Here is a 17,835-nt window from a genome sequence, read left to right on the forward strand (position 1 = left end):
CGTGCTTGCAGATTACCTGTCCCGGAACCACAAGACCATGTCAACGGAATAGCTCTTCCATCCCAAGGTATTCAAATTGATCACCCCTTTGGCACATGCCTCATCAGATCTCTTTATTTACAAGGCGGATCGATGTAGTTGAAATATTGATAAAAGCAACACTTATCCAACAATCCACCCACTCACTAACTCAACCACACTCAACGCTCAAGTAAAAGCTGGCTGCTGACAACTGCATTGTAAGTGTTCGTCAACCGTGACTCTTCCTTTCAAACGTTCTAAGGCTGTGCACCTGCCCACGCTGTGTAACACACGGATGAGATAGCACTAATTTCCACATATCCTCATATTAATTTAGGACTACATTTGTTACGTAACTTATACTGCATGTCAGGAACATCTGTTTGCCTTGTCATCTGCCTAAAACTAGTCGTTCAGCCGGGACGGTACAGCCTATTGTGTCTGCCCTGGGTCTGTACGTTCAGTCAAGCGAGAAGTGCAATGTATTTGGCGAAGCATTGTGCTATTGCTGTACGTCTTATGTCAAGAAGAGGTAAGGTGACATGTATAAATAAGGCGAAGTTGAACAAAGCTGACGCGGAGAATGTGTTTCCGCTGTTAATGCTTCTTAGGGAGGCATTTAGAAGTTGGTGTACAAAGTAAGGATAAGATTTTTTTTATGGATGAACAACTTCTTTATCACAATTAGGAGCGACGTTTCGGTGTACGTTCTAACACCGTCATTAAGCAAGTGATGTATAGAGTTGTTGTTGTTGCATTAAGTGTTTAAGAGGTCGCCTTCTGCCTAAGTAATTTCGGCTGACCTGTCCCTCTTTGGGACTCCTGTGTAGGGTACACATATCTATTGTGAGTTCGGTGTTCACATAATTTCTGTTTTTGTATTGATATGATTTCTATTTTCTTATATTGATATGATTTCATTTTTATCCTTGGCTGCTCTATTCAAAAACGTTCGAGTAGCTGAACTCTCAGAAATAGAGTTAGTTTTGGCCTTCGCTATTGCATCTCTTGGCTTTAGGAGATCTATGACAGATAGCGGATCTAACTGAAATTCTTGTTTTAACCTAGCCCGGGCTGGTGCATGGTCTTGACATTCAAGTAACATGTGAGCAATGGTTTCAGCCTGATTGCAAGATGAACAAACCTTGTCATAGTCCTTTCATTTCAGTATGAGTTTGGCTTATGTTGGACCTTGGGTTGAATTTTTGTATAGCCATCTGCCGATCTTACTTGCGTCCCATTGGGCTTGCAATCTTTCTGCTATTGAGGCTTTGATTTTGCTTTTTATCTCTAGTTTACTAAAGGGAATAGGCTGTATATTCGCTTTGTCTAGAGCTAGCTTCGCCAGTGAGTCTGCTTTTTCATTTCCATGAATATCTATGTGAGGGGATCCAACACAGCTCCACCTGTCATGTACAGAGTATGGTTGACAAGTATATATACACTTACGTACTTACTTACTTACTTACTTACTTTGGAGATTTAACGTGCGCTTTCCGACTGATGCGTAATTCGCACACGGGCCCGGCCAGGCCATTTAATGTGTTTCTGAAAGGGGCGAAAGTGGTCTGTGCAACCCAAGAGGGGGGTTTAAGGGTTGCTTATATAGAATTTGGGAATTTTCAGATTTGGAATAGATGCCGATGGGGTTGGGGAGGAGAACTAAGGGAGCTGGGTATGGTGAATGTTTGTTTGTTTATGTTTATGTATTGTGTTTTTAGATGCGTTTTATTAGTTCCGTTTTTATTAAGAATACGCCTAAGGCCTTGAAGTTTTCTAGTTTATTTTGTGGGTTTAGTATTGCTTCTAGAGTGAGAGCCTTGTTTAGATTGAGGGTGGTTTGTAATGCGGTTCGATGTGTTAGGTAGTGTGTGCAGTGGATGAGTGCGTGTTCTGGGGTTTCTGGTTGTTTGCAGTGTGGGCAGTTACCTGTAGTGTGTTTTTTTTTAAAATTTAGGTGGTTATTTAGGTTGGTGTGTCCTGTTTGGAGTTTAGTGATTACTCTGTCGATTTTTTTTGATGGATGGAGAATTTTTGGTTTGGTTAGTGGTTTGCTGAGCACTTTTTTGATTTGGCTATTTGACTTTAGATGTAGGTTATGCCATTTTTGCTTGTTTACACTTTTAATTTCTGATTTTGAGATGGGTAAGTTTAAGCTTATTTCTGGGATTTTGAGAGATAGTTTAGCTGCTTTATCGGCGTTTTCATTACTGTATATTCCTACGTGGGCGGGTATCCACAAGAAGGTTATTTGTTTGCCTGCCTTAGTTAGGTCGTTGGAGCTTTTAAGCATTTGATTTATTAATTTAGGTCGGTTTTTTGGTATTTTTGTTTTGGAGGGCTTGCAGTCCACTTAGGGAGTCGGTAAGTATTAGGATTTTTTTGTGGTTTTTGGATTCTTGATTATGGAGGGCTGAGGCCATGCCCATTAGTTCTGCCGTGAATATTGATTGGTTGTTTGGGAGTCGGAAGGATTGTGTGGTTTTAGTTGGTTGTGTGGTATGGCCTCCGAAACCTGTGTGTTTGGAGGTCGGATCTGAGGATCCGTCCCTGTAAATGTGACACCAATTTGGCCAATTTTCGTGTATGTATGCTAGTGTGGTAGTTTTAGCTATGTTTGGGTTTGTTTGTTTATTTATTTGGCTAGCTAGTGTGGTGTCTATTTTGGGTATTTTAAGTTTAGGGGTGAAGATATTTGATTGTTTGCAGTTTTGTTTAAGATTTTTAATTTGGTGTTCATTTAGGTAGTTTGTTATTCTTTGGGATATTGGGGTAAGTAAGGGGTGTTTAGGAGCTAGAGCTTGGTTTTTGGGGCTGATGTTTTGGTTTATTAAGTTTTGGATGAGAGGGTTTGATTGGGACGCGGCCCAGAAATTTAAGCTTAGCTGTTCCCTGCATAGATTTAGTGGCATTTCTCCTGTTAAGGCCTGAAGTGAGGTGTAGGAGGTGCCATGTTGGGTGCGTGTAATTAGTTTGAGAGCCTCATATTGTATTGAGTATTCCCTAAACCTAATAAACCAGCTAATCAAGCTAACTCAATATCCCTAACTTCAAACTTATGTAAAGTAATGGAATCAATGGCTAAAAATAGATTAAACATTACTTAACCCAAAATAACATCATAAACCCAGATCAAAGCGGTTCACTCCTGGCCGCTCAACCCTACATAACCTCGCCCGACTAGAACAAGATATTAAGACAGGACAACTAAATAAAAAATATACCACAGGCATCTTCTTAGACTTCTCTAAAGCTTTCGACATGGTATGGCACGATGGGCTAATACAAAAACTTAAAAAAATAGGACTCAAAGGTCAGATAATAAACTACATCCAGGACTTCCTAAACAATCGTAAAATAACCGTGGGTATAGACCAAACTCTATCGGACCAATGTCCCCTAGAAAATGGCACTCCACAGGGCAGTATCCTCAGCCCCACCCTCTTCAATATAATGATAAATGATCTATTCGAGGGCCTATCCCCTAAAGTAAACACATCAAAATTCGCGGATGATGGAGCCATCTGGATCCGCACTAAAAGCATGAAAATGGTCCAAAATTTACTCCAAAAATCTCTTAATAAAATATAACAATGGGCTGACAATGGGGCTTCTCCCTTAACTCAGAAGAAACAACAGGAATAGTATTCAAACATAAAAACATAAAACCCGCCTCCCCAATCCTCCAGCTAAACAATCAAACAATCAAATTTCAAAAACAAACCAAATTCTTAGGACTTATTTTCGATGAACATCTCACCTGGGATGCTCACATCCAAAACCTAACAACTAAATGCAGTAAAGACCTAAACACCCTAAGATGCCTAACTGGCTCTAACTGGGGAGCCTCCAAAGATACCCTCCTCTCTCTCTACATATCACTAATTAGATCAAAACTAGACTACGGCTGCGCAATATACAACACCCTAAACAACTCTCTATCTAACAAACTTGACTCAATACAATATGAGGCTCTCAAACTAATTACACGCACCCAACATGGCACCTCCTACACCTCACTTCAGGCCTTAACAGGAGAAATGCCACTAAGTCTACGCAGAGAACAGCTAAGCTTAAATTTCTGGGCCGCGTCCCAATCAAACCCTCTCATCCAAAACTTAATAAACCAAAACATCAGCCCCAAAAACCAAGCTCTAGCTCCTAAACACCCCTTACTTACCCCAATATCCCAAAGAATAACAAACTACCTAAATGAACACCAAATTAAAAATCTTAAACAAAACTGCAAACAATCAAATATCTTCACCCCTAAACTTAAAATACCCAAAATAGACACCACACTAGCTAGCCAAATAAATAAACAAACAAACCCAAACATAGCTAAAACTACCACACTAGCATACATACACGAAAATTGGCCAAATTGGTGTCACATTTACAGGGACGGATCCTCAGATCCGACCTCCAAACACACAGGTTTCGGAGGCCATACCACACAACCAACTAAAACCACACAATCCTTCCGACTCACAAACAACCAATCAATATTCACGGCAGAACTAATGGGCATGGCCTCAGCCCTCCATAATCAAGAATCCAAAAACCACAAAAAAAAATCCTAATACTTACCGACTCCCTAAGTGGACTGCAAGCCCTCCAAAACAAAAATACCAAAAACCGACCTAAATTAATAAATCAAATGCTTAAAAGCTCCAACGACCTAACTAAGGCAGGCAAACAAATAACCTTCTTGTGGATACCCGCCCACGTAGGAATATACGGTAATGAAAACGCCGATAAAGCAGCTAAACTATCTCTCAAAATCCCAGAAATAAGCTTAAACTTACCCATCTCAAAATCAGAAATTAAAAGTGTAAACAAGCAAAAAATCACAAAAAATGGCATAACCTATATATCTAAAGTCAAATAGCCAAATCAAACCAAAAATTCTCCATCCATCAAAAAAAATCGACAGAGTAATCACTAAACTCCAAACAGGACACACCAACCTAAATAACCACCTAAATTTAAAAAAAAACCCACACTACAGGCAACTGCCCACACTGCAAACAACCAGAAACCCCTGAACACGCACTCATCCACTGCACACACTACCTAACACATCGAACCGCATTACAAACCACCCTCAATCTAAACAAGGCTCTCACTCTAGAAGCAATACTAAACCCACAAAATAAACTAGAAAACTTCATGGCCTTAGGCGTAATCTTAATAAAAACGGAACTAATAAAACGCATCTGGAAACACAATAATCTACCAAATCAAAATCACATAAACAGACAAACATCCACCATACCCAGCTCCCTTAGTTCTCCTCCCCAACCCCATCGGCATCTATTCCAAATCTAAAAAAATCCCAAATTCTATATAAGCAACCCCTAAACCCCCCTCTTGGGTTGCACAGACCACTTTCGCCCCTTTCAGAAACACATTAAATGGCCTGGCCGGGCCCGTGTGCGAAATACGCATCAGTCGGAAAGCGCACGTTAAATCTCCAAAGTAAGTAAGTAAGTAAGCACGGGATGTGGTACACAGCGCCTGATGGTTCTAGTTTGTGTGCTTGAGGATCTCACATCATCGAATGGACGCTGCCGCTTCCGTGGTCTTGTGGTAGAGCGTCCGCCCGGAGAGCGAAAGGTCCGGGGTTCGATCCCCGGCCGCGTCATACCAAAAGACGTTAAAAGATGGTACTTGTTGTTACCCTGTCTGGCGCTCGGCATTAAGGGGCTAAAACAAGGACTGGTCGGCTCGGAGAGTATATTGTGTCTGAGTGGGGTATTCATGTTAAACTGCGGCATGGTATCTCAGTGGGCTAGCACTATAAATCGGCATCAGTCCGGACTAGTACAAGCAGCCACACACACACACACGTGCATGCACGTCGCTATATAAGTGCAATAATCTTGGACGCGACGTTAAACCCAATTTCACATCATCGAATGGACGCTTGGTAGGATGAGATGGTAATGTGAATTCAGGCTTTCTTTCACTTTACGGCTACGACTTCAACGGGATAATAAAATAAAGGCATGTCAGGATGCTTTATTCGCGTCTTAAGTGTCATGAAGGCAACTTCTATTTGCAACGAAGATTCATAAACAAACATCATTAAAGTTGGGGGCATTTTTAACCCATCTCCATACAACATTTCTTCAATCGGCACACAAATTGCCCTATTTTGATAACTGATCCTGAATTTAATCTAAGTTAACAGCTGAAACACACTGCACAAAACCTTTTGAAGACCGATCATGTCAAACTAAAAAAATCATATATAGCATTGAATGCACCCTTTGTGGATCGATATATGTTGGAGAGATACAGCAGAAATTATCGACACAATTCAGCCAGCAAAAATTGGGATATTAATAAAATCACCACCCATCTAATAGCCCTAAATGCAGTCGACCTTATAGACTGTCCAGAGAAAATCATTGGACTCGACTGTTGTGTACAGCAATGCCATATGGATGAAATGACAAAATATAAGACGTCGGCAATTCGTTGGTTAGAAAGACACTGAGTCTGTTTCCGGCATCCCAGAGACGTCGACGCCGCCATGGGCATCAGAAAGGACAAAGGCCAAATTATACCATTGATTTGGAAGATTTGTTGCCTCTCCGTCAGGAACCATTGGGCCTGCACATAGTAAGAACAAGACGATTTCATGTGTCATTAAAAAGAAATTTAACGACTCGAGAAACTTTTGCTGATATGTTGGTCTACAAACAGCAAGAGCCTACAATATCGACTCGAGAATATATTTCCTAATGTCGTTTTGAAACGTTTGGCGAAACCAGAAACGGACTCCACTAAATCAGACAAAGATCTAGAACGCATGTTCTTGAATTTGAAATTGGCAAACAAGGGATTTGATGCCATAAATTTCGGTAACAGTCAAAAATTAGTTTCCCAAAATGTGCCACAATATTTCAAATTTCAGGAACCACCAACGTCATTTTCTTATTTCGTCCAGGCTGTTCAATCATAGGAAAGTGTTGCTGAAAGTAGACTTGACAGCTCATGATGTTAATTCCACTACTTGTGGCTGACAAGACTCAGTATACTGCTACCAACCTGTAGGTCATATAATCACAGGGGACTTCTCTATTTTAACAACCTCTGTCAGTTATTCAAATATGGACCAAAATACAGTGAGCAGACTCTTCCAAATTGGGATCACAACTTTAAAATCATTATAGATGCAGTCGAAGCATATACCAATATATGGACCAAAAGAGAAGAAGAACCTGTTGAGTGTCTTTCAGAGTGGGTTAAGCCCGTGTGTGATGTTGTCATTGGTAGAATGCACAAACTGATAAAGGAGGAAACAGAAATGAAACAAACCCATTCTGTCGCAGCCAGCTGCAATCCCAAGTCTGGTAGCCCTACATGAAAAGTTTGTTGTTGATCCAACTGGCAAGGCCTCAAATAACATGAGCATTATATGTAAACATCACTACATTAATTGTTTGATGAATGAACCTGGTATAAGTGACATATCACAGCTAAGGCCAGTATGTTAACCGAGGTTAACATCTGCCCAAACCATGCATCAGCACTATCAACGTTTGACTTGACCCTGAAGACATATCTATTCGGGGGGCACGGGGGGCAAAGTCGTCTAAGGCGCCGCGATTCGCTGTGCAGGGTTGCGTCCCTTGGGTACGCCAGAAACCTATGATTGTGGGATCGAATCTCGGTTCGCCCCGATTATGTTTCTAGGTTTGTCAGCACCATACCCGTGCTCGTGGGTTTCACCGAAGTGGTAAACGTCTGAAACTTGCATCACTTCGGGCTTTCCTCCCACATTAAGCTGACACGCCGCGATATGACTTGAATACTGTTAAAAGCGGCGTTAAACCCAACTCACTCACTCATTCATGTCTATTCGCCTTTTGTACTGGATTCCAAAACTAAATAAGAAACAGTACAAAGAGAGATATTTTGCTGGGTCCAGCAAATGTACCCAGTCTCAAAGACTAACCATAGTCCTTAATACATTCAAGGAGAGACCTTCTTTATATTCACAGAAAGTACTTGTAAGATAAGTGGATATAATACCATTATTACTATTCTCAAATACTCAAAGGATTTACTTGACTTTTTACAGTCTCAGAAAAGAACAGGGTTCCATTCTGTCAGAACATTTGATTTTTCAACTTTGTACACCACTATCGCACACCACGAATCAAAGGGAAAACTTCATCCCTTGACCCATAGGGACACACGTCACTAAACTGGTGACCGGAGATATAGTTACACCTCTATCTCCAGAGGTTAAGGTCAATTTGTCAAAAATGAAAGCAAATGCCATTGAAGTTTGCTGAGAAATCCATTTAGGAAATGCTGGACTTTCTTACTGATAACATCTATGTAATATTTGGGGGTAAGACATTTAGGCAAGACGTAGGTATCCCCACGTCACCAACTGAGCTCCCCTTCTAGCTGATCTGATTCTTTATGCATATAAATCAGAATTTCTGATCGGTTTGGTCAAAACAAGGTTATTTGGCCAAGAAGTTTAACTTAAGCTTCAGGTAGATCGCTGATCTGATGTCGTTCAATAACCATTAATCTTCCCATTTCCCTTCAACTGATTTACCCACCTGAACTAGAAATAAAGGAGACCAGCGAGACCGCTCATCTGTTTCATATTTAGATCTATGCATTAAGATTCAGAGTGACAAAACACTCTCCACAAGACTTATGACAAGAATGATGACGTTCAATAGTCAACTTTCCCTTTATGTCAAGCAATATTCCTCAGTAGAGCTTTCGAAACGTTCATGGTAGACATGTATGACTACTTTCCATATGGCATTGTGTGCTCACATGTGGAGGACATTTCCAAATTTGACGCAGTGACAAAAAATGTTGTCCGATGCAATTCCCTAATTTGACCGTATGTTCCCGTGTTTTTTCAGGTGAACAATTGACTTGCCTTTCCGTGCGTTTGTCTCATGTCATTAGGCTGGTCAGATACATTGTAAATAAGTGAGCGAGTTTAAAGCCGTTTTTAGCAGTATTCCAGTTATATTACGGCATGTCAGCTTAAAGTGGGAGAGGGGCACGGGTGGCCCAGTCGTCTAAGGCGCCCCGATTCGCTGTTCAAAGTTGCGTCCCTTGGGCACGCCAGAAACCTATGATTGTGGGTTCGAATCCCGGTTCGCCCCGATTATGTTTCTAGGTTTGTCAGCACCATACCCGTGCTCGTTTGTTTCGCCGAAGCGGTAAACGTCTGAGACCTGCATCACTTCGGGCTTTCCTCCCACATAAAGCTGACACGTCGCGATATAACTGGAATACTGTTTAAAAGCGGCGTTAAACCCAACTCACACACTCACTAATGTGGGAGGAAAGTCCGAAGTCCGAAGTCCGAAGTCCGACCTTTACCACATTGGTGACACCCGCAAGGACGAGTATAGTGCTCACAAACCATGAACACCATCGAGGCGAACCGGGATTCGAACCCACGATCTAGGTTTCGAGCGTGTTCAAGGGAGGCAATTCTGCACAGCGACTTAACCATCCGTGCCCCCGAAAACAAGTGGTTGCAACACAAGCAATGATTACATCCGTGGGCTTACTCTCTTGTAGGTCATAAGAATGTGGGGAAGATAGAATAGCCTCGTGTGTATTACATGCATATTTAAAGGTAAATCAAAAAGAAGTCTACGATGTTAGCGTTTGCACATGGTGTTCATCCTGTTTTATCTTTCAGATAATCACATAATGGAGAGCCACCACATATTTTCAACTTTCAACGAGGAAGAAGTTAAAAAAGCATGGGCAAGATCAGTAGGTAAGTGGTAATCGATATTGATTAATCAGAGGTTTCAAATAGAGAATCTCACCCGAGTGTCTTTTGATATCAAATATGTCAACACGAGTTGATAAAAGTGGGAAAACTCCTTGCCGATGATTTTTTCCACTTTTATCAACGAGCGTTGGTATATTTGACACTAGAGTGAGATTTTATTTATCATCCAACATCATTCTTCCAACTTTTTCAGTTTGTAGACAGCAGTAAGCAGTGTGTTAAGTGTAAAAAGTACTGCTAACAGCTTCAGTAGCAACTCGTGTTATTCCGGGACAAGCCGAATAGCGACTCGTGCCCCTCTCGTGGCCATTTTTGCAACCGGGTTCCGCCTTAGCGCAAACGGGCATACCTAAAACAATTGTCAACTCGTTGCGCAATGGTTCACATATATTTCCCTATATATTACTTATATTTCAGATGCAATTTAAAGCACGTCAGGACATGCGGAATTATACAGTATGATTGAACACATTTAACTGTGTCTTGGGTATATTTTTAGATGAAAGACATATGTAAAAACAGAAATTATTTCTGAGGGTTTCTTTGACGAAGAACTTGGAATCTGATTGGTTTGTCGTATTTTCGCACATAACATTCATCGATAGGGGGGACGAGTCTTCTTGCAGGTTACGGAAAGGGGCGAGTGGTGACGAATGCTTCAGTAGCAGAGCCATTAGTGATGTCATTTGATTGTGACGTCATGGTAACAATGACGTCACAGTGGTCTGCGAATGATGTTTTGAATGATGAATCACAATACCATATCTCTGATTGTGCAGCATCGTCACATCGGAAGGACATCGGACCCGTGCCTCCATGCTGGTCATACGTTTGTTTGATGTTTTACGCCGCACTCAGCAATATTCCAGCTATATGACGGCGGTCTGTAAGTAATCGAGTCTGGGCCAGACAGTCTAGTGATTTGCATCATGAACTTCGATCTGCGCAATTGCCGTACGATGACATGCATTAACCAAGTCATCGAGCCTGACCACCCGATCCCGTTAGTCGCCTCTTACGACAAGCATAGTCACCTTTTAAGGCAAGCATGGTTTGCTGAAGAACTGAAAAGCGGCGTTAAACTCAACTCACTCCCTCACTCACTCATATTAAATGGAATGACATAGCTGATTGTCGCTGTCACGGATTGAGTAGTGTACTCAATGTATACGGATACCGATTATCCGAGTAAACTGCATTATCAATACTGCATTATAAAATACATTCATATTGAATCACATTTTACCTTGAACATTTGTTTTTGTTATGACAGATCGAATATGAATACTCGTATGGCCTTCGAATTTTTATATGACTCACTTTTTTAGTTGTTAGATAATATAGGAAAAAAGGTTAGGGATGGCGCAGCTGGGAAGTAGTATTTTACCTACTGTGCTTATAGATCCATGTTACAAATGTTATATTTGGGATAACACTTTACAAACCAAGAAGATGCAGGTTCGCATCCCGTCGAGGTTTGAGTGAGTGAGTTGGGTTTAACGCCGCTTTTAACAGTATTCCAGTCATATCGCGGCGTGTCAGCTTAATGTGGGAGGAAAGCCCCAAGTGATGCAGGTCTCAGACATTTACCACTTCGGTGAAACCCAAGAGCACGGGTATGGTGCTGACAAACCTAGAAATATAATTGGGGCGAACCGAGATTCGAACCCACAATCATGGGTTTCTGGCGTGCCCAAGGGACGCAACTCTGCACAACGAATCGCGTCGCCTTAGACGACTGGGCCATCCCACACCACCCCATTTCAAGGGGTGTATACCAGAAAGCTCAAAGTGATGAATATCCGCATAAGTGTATGGTCCTGACACACCAAGGAAAATAGGCACAGGGATTCTGGGATTCGAACCCCTAATCAGCGGATCCTGATCCCGTCGTGGGCATTAGTGCAGCAGGAATTTTGCCTATGTTATGGCAAGATAATGGCAACATTAACCTTACAGTGACCTCTTCGTTTCGGGGTAGCGGTTTGCTTGCAAATAACGCAGGGTCAATGTTGGGTCAACTTGGGTAAACATTTCACAAACCATATTCATCTCGCCACGAAGGGATGTCTCTAGTTCCGATGTTTGGCAAGCTTATACACCCTCTTAATGATGATAGGTGTAACACCGAGGACATTCCATTGATAGGTAAGTCGGTAAAGCAAGGCGCGTTATTGAAAAGAACAAAATTCTTTCATCCGAATTAACATGTCCTCATTACCTTGTCGACCCGTGAAGATCCGGGGTAGAATAGGTCTTCGGCAACCCATGCTTGCCGTAAAAGGCGACTATGCTTGTCGTAAGATGCATGTCATCGATCCCAATTGTGTGGATCGATGCTCATGATATATCAATCACTGCATTGTCTGGTCAAGACTCGATTATTTACAGACCGCCGTCATACAGCTGGAATATTGCTGAGTGCGGCGTTAAACAACAAACAAACAAACAAACAATACCTTGTCGTGTGACAGATGTCTGTGTAGGGCGCCCCCTCACACCCCGAGCAGGTAGACTTGCACAAGTCTCTAAGGCAATAATTATTAGTTTAAATAATAAGTATGATAAATAAATCCAGATTATGTTAATAATAAGAACATGTTGTCCTGGACTGTTGAGACTGGAGTACTGTCCATATATCCAGACTTGCCTATTAGGAGGATATTATATACTACTCAAAAGAAGTTAAGGATCACCCGATTCTTTCATAATGGAAAAGTTAATCTGTCATGGCATGAGAGATTAACTATAGTAATATGAAAGAATCATGTGATCCTTAACTTCTTTTGAGTAGTATATTACTACACATCCATGGACTTATCTCTCAGTACAGCCCTGGGTTTCAATCAATTAAAAGAAATTACAAAATAGCCATGGTATATATCTAAGTGATATATCTACCTGAAACAACTTTCACCGAGAGAGTCGGACCATTTGCCCAGCGGGCAGGGGGTGTATGTAAACTCGTAACCCAAACACATTCGTACACCTTGGTGACCACAAGTCAACAGTATTAACTTCAAAGAAAACGTTATGAAACAAAAATGTCTGACGCCATTGCAAATATGCAACACCAACTATAGTGCATCATTTCCTACTGATAGATTATTGTGACATGAACGAAAAATCATCATGAGTAATGGTGTAACCGTTTTGTCTTTGGTGTAACCAGAGGAAATTCTGAAAATGATTCAGGTAAACACACACTTCATAGCATTATTTTCAACAAGTACAAAGAACATGTTTATTTACAAACAGAATATTGAAATTATATCGATCATTTTGGTAATGTGTGGGACACAGAGAAGAGTAAATTATCTGTTTTTATTGTTATTTCTCACAAATAGTGATAATCCAGGTTTTCAAACGTCGTGATGTTAAAATGAGATTCTTTTTCTTTTCTTGGCAGAGGAAAAATATTAGTTTTACAATAATACACCGAAAGAAATATTGTATATATTTCGTACTTCTGCAAAAGATCGGTAACTATAATGGTTACACCAAGGATAATAGATTTCCACCCATTCTCCAGTGTATTTGAAATATTTCAAAATTATGTTTCTTTGTGTTGGCATAATTTACCCAACTGTTTGTTAAGTTTAGATGTTTCTTGTTAAATCACTAAAAGTTTGAATTTTCAAGTTTTACTTTTGTTTATTCAACAGAACCAAAAGAGGTACAAATTTTGATGACCCAAATGCGTAAGAGCGATATTTCAAATGAACAAGGGCAGCTAAGCTTTAAGAAATCAATGACAATTACTTGTGGGCTCCTTGAATCCGGTAGCTGTTGAGATGGAGATGGTGCGTGTTTGTGTATGGTTAAATTTCAGACCAGGAGGGTCCAGTGTCTAATCGTTGAAATGGTTAATTGTTTTGTTAAAGGTATTTTGAAAGATATTCAGCAACTCTATGCTCAACTGTGAGAACACTGTGTGAGTCGGCCTGCATTGAAGCACGTGAAATGTGTTCCCCAAGTCTTTCGCACGTGCACGGGGCACTTTGCCGATGTGGGTTATGAAATGCATGTCCCGGGGCAAGTATATCATCCATTTTGGACCAACTCAAGCATATTTATCAATCACCTTGATTTTATTTGCCCATGTTGATGGGCCTATTATGGAAAACACAGCCCTGATTAATTTGATAGTAATTTCTTTTCTTTCTGTTCAACGAAAAGCTACCAAATCACAAGTACTGTACAAATACTAGAATGCATAGAGTAACATACTGTATAAAAATTACATAAAACATATTTCGCAATTCATAAACGGATAAACAATTAGTCCTGATGTAAGTAAATATTCAGTTGTTAATTTCATACAATTTGTCCTAAGTTGCCGTGGGAGAAGTCTACATTCGTTAACCTTCGCGGGTTCGAATCCCGCTGGCAACAAACGTTTTTCATGGAATTATTCTATAATTAAGATAAATGACAGAGAAAAAAGAAGTTCCGTCATTGCCAAGTGGTGTTTAACTAACAATTCAGCTAGTTAGACCTCGGTCACGGACAAATGATCGAGCCACGGTTTAATAAAGAAATAATCGACGAGTGGGAGTTGTTTATCGTACAATAAAACATTGCAGGGAGAATAAACCATGATCATAAAACACTGCAGGGAGAATAAACCATGAAGGGCGCAGCCCCGGTTGGTTTGTTCTCTCTGCAGTGTTTTATGATCATGGTTTATTCTCCCTGCAGTGTTTTATTGTACGACAAACGGCCAGGAGTCGTTTATTTCTTATATGATATATCAGCATTATGCGCAGCCTTTCTAAGGATGATGAAGTAATGTACAAGCTTTAAATATATTTTCCCGTATTTTAATAATGATAACTCCCTCAATAGAATCCGACCTCGGCAATGTCGGCCAAGTCCATTTAATGCACGCCTGACGGGTGGGTATTTCCAGAATTATCTTCACAATCCTCATGTCGATGCCCCTTTACCTTTTCTCCCAATACCGATTGTCATATCTCTCTCGCTTTTAGATGCGATCTTTCGGCCACTGCGATTATCTGCCCAGCTACATCTATGGAAAACAACTAACACTCCTCTCTCAAAAATAACGTCGCCCAATACACGTCAAGTTGCGAGCACATGTTCGAATCTCCAGAAATGACGTCATGATAGAACAATGTTTTATAATAAACCACATTTCGTTCTTGTTGTTTGCTATTTATCGCGTATCTATCTCATATTTAACGACAATACCAGGAAAAGGTGTATAAAGTGAAGATGAATTCGTTCAATTACTTTGAACGATGGCTTATGAATCGAATGTGATTTTGAAATTCAGACGCGCAAGCAAGCACTTCAGTGTGATAAATGCGATGGATGGCAACCCCTTTTATGCAACGTACAAAATATTCATGGCTGTCTGAATGATGATTGCGAGGTGATATGTTTTTCTACAAAAGTCTCAATAGTGTCTTTTCCCCCTCTATTCCTGTGCGATGAATGAACTGATCCAGTAGCTGTGACATCACCCAACGAATATATAGAAATACGAAATAGGGTTACGAAGTTTCTTATTTTTAGGGGTTACATAATTTCTAGGGTTAAGAATTCGTTTGGGTTACGAAATAACCGCAACCCACGGGCAGACAGCTATTTCAAGCACTGGTCTTAAAAGGTGTGTTTGTTTTTTTAATTTGGAAAAAATGGTTATCGTTTGAATTCTACGGGTTATAGCTAAAACGGCACCTCAGCAAAACGTCACCTGGCGAAAACGGCACCGATTGGCGAAAACGTCACCTCGCCTCAGGCGAAAACGGCTACTATTGCCTGGCGAAAACGGCACCCTATTTTTTTTTAACCTTGATAAAATAAATGATATTAAACTAACATGGTCGCTTGCAAACACCAATAATTGTGAAATGTTACAACTAGCTAGTTTACATTAGAATTTAGCCTCTACTCCAACTATATTCCAACTTAGCCTATACGCAACTCAAATTATTGTGAAAACATAACATGCCTTGAAGTAAAATAAGGTCATATCTAGATGTTGTCTATAAGAGAGGTTCTTTTAATAAACATGTCGGAGATAATTTGTGAAACATATTTTCCTCTTTCAGGACAGGGGTTCAGGATATTTGCTAAGATTTTATTATCAATTTAGCAGTTTTGTAAGTCTAGTCTTCGAAGAAGTATCTGTCTTTCATTCTGATAATTTGGACAGTACAAAAAGAACTCCTAGAATCTGCTTTGCTATTTTGATAGTGATCTCATTACATAGTTGTTTAGACCAGTTATGATACATTTCATGCGGGGGTCTTAGAAGACTGCAGCCCCATACCTCGGCTCCATATGATGCAATGGGTACAATTAAGACATTATACAAGCGAATGAGAATGTCTGCTGGGAGATGAGAAGTTGATGTCAGTGAACTTTTGATCTTATACCATGCTCGCAAGGCCTTTCCTCTCAGTGTATTGACAGCGGCCATAAAATATATATTGTATATATGTGAATGTATGTAATTATCTGTGAACAACTGGAAATAACATGTAAATACATCAAATAATATGTAACAAATAACATAAATCAGATATACTACTACATTGTACATAAATCGTTCTTATCATTATTAGAAATAGAGGTGCCGTTTTCGCCTGTCACATAGTAGCCGTTTCCGCCAAATGCGGTGCCGTTTTCGCCAGAGAAATCGGTGACGTTTTGCTGAGGTGCCGTTTTAGCCTGCACCCAATTCTACTGCTCTAAAACAAAATTTCCAGTAACACACATATCAAGGGCGGATACAGCTTTTTTGAAAAGGGGTGTGCACAATTAAGATCTATTTATTGTCTTTGGTGGTAATTTATACAGAAATAAAGATTTTTTTCGAAATAAAAAGGGGGGTGCGCAACCCCGCGTGACACCTTCGTTACACTCTCGGTAATAATATAGAGAGCTCCGCGAACGGGCAATCGCTGTGAGAAGCTTGGGCAACACAAAGGGAGGTAACTCTAATACCACAACCTCACGTGCAATATTGTCAATAAATCCAGGAACTGACTTTGTGACGAAGAGAAGGTAGTGTAACAAGTGCTTATTTCTCACAATACACCACATTAAGCATAGGCCTAATCATGAAATGTTATATCGGAACTTGAGCTTGATGTGACAAAGGTGCAACTGTTCAGTAACTACGAAATACTCGTAGACCATCTAATATCTACTAGGGCCGACTCGGGAGTATTCGCTAGCTTTTTACAACCTGACATCTGACACATTGTCTGTTCTAATATATAAAACAATACATATAACTTATTTTCTTACGTATTGTGGATGCATATGCGACCAATAGATGTGGGATAGTGAAAACAGTAAATAGCTACGGTTTTGCCGCGAGGACATCGAATCATAACAACATTATCAGCTGATGATAGCTGTTGGAGGTGGGGAATTACAGAATCTACTTCTAGTCCTGCCCTGTCATTTTAACATGCTGGTCGGCGGACACACTGAGTGCAATTTGCACAAGTTTTTTTTCCAATCTCATTGTATACATTCCTCCCAGCTTGTGATTTCGATTCCTTGCGTGGAAACGTCCTTGATCAAAGTTTCAAGCTTTTAACCTTCATTTGCCTAGCATGCATCACCATGACGACCTGCCCAGTATAGGTCATGCACCTGGATCTGTGCAGCATGCTGTCCTCGATCTGGTCCACTGACTGCCTCCCCAGCTTGACAACAATGTGATAACGTTGTGGTAACGCTTGGGAAAGTACGCCATATATCGTTATTCTGTGGGATCCTCATTCATGATGTCACAACGTCATGGACTAACGTTGTGTTACATCATACTTACGTTGTCACAATGTGGTGATCATGTTGCATTTTACGTTGGGGGAACGTATTTTACGTTGTGGCAATGTTGTATTTTACGTTGTGGCAATGTTGTATTTTACGTTGTGGCAATGTTTTAATATTGCGTCCCTACAACGTTATTCAGTGGACTGCCATGGACGTTGTCACAACGACTTGTAATAACTTTGTGTTAC

General features: G+C 40.5%; 1 protein-coding gene across 3 annotated transcripts in view; it reads left to right on the forward strand.

The window, feature by feature from the left end:
* LOC124113137 (L-fucose kinase-like) overlaps positions 1–17,835 on the forward strand; it is an 85,991-nt gene that overhangs the window by 15,956 nt on the left and 52,200 nt on the right. For 2 of the 3 annotated variants that reach the window (XM_048397800.1, XM_048397802.1), the window contains exon 2: positions 9,728–9,808. In XM_048397800.1, coding sequence (XP_048253757.1) covers positions 9,739–9,808 — 70 coding nt within the window. In that variant the 5' untranslated portion in view covers positions 9,728–9,738. Of the gene's footprint in view, positions 1–9,727; positions 9,809–16,776; positions 16,865–17,835 lie in introns of those variants that run through there. The other variant, XM_046473376.2, reaches the window with a different exon arrangement.

This window comes from Haliotis rufescens, unplaced genomic scaffold, assembly GCF_023055435.1.
Source record: "Haliotis rufescens isolate VD_foot unplaced genomic scaffold, xgHalRufe1.0.p SCAF_17, whole genome shotgun sequence".
Taxonomy (NCBI): domain Eukaryota; kingdom Metazoa; phylum Mollusca; class Gastropoda; order Lepetellida; family Haliotidae; genus Haliotis; species Haliotis rufescens.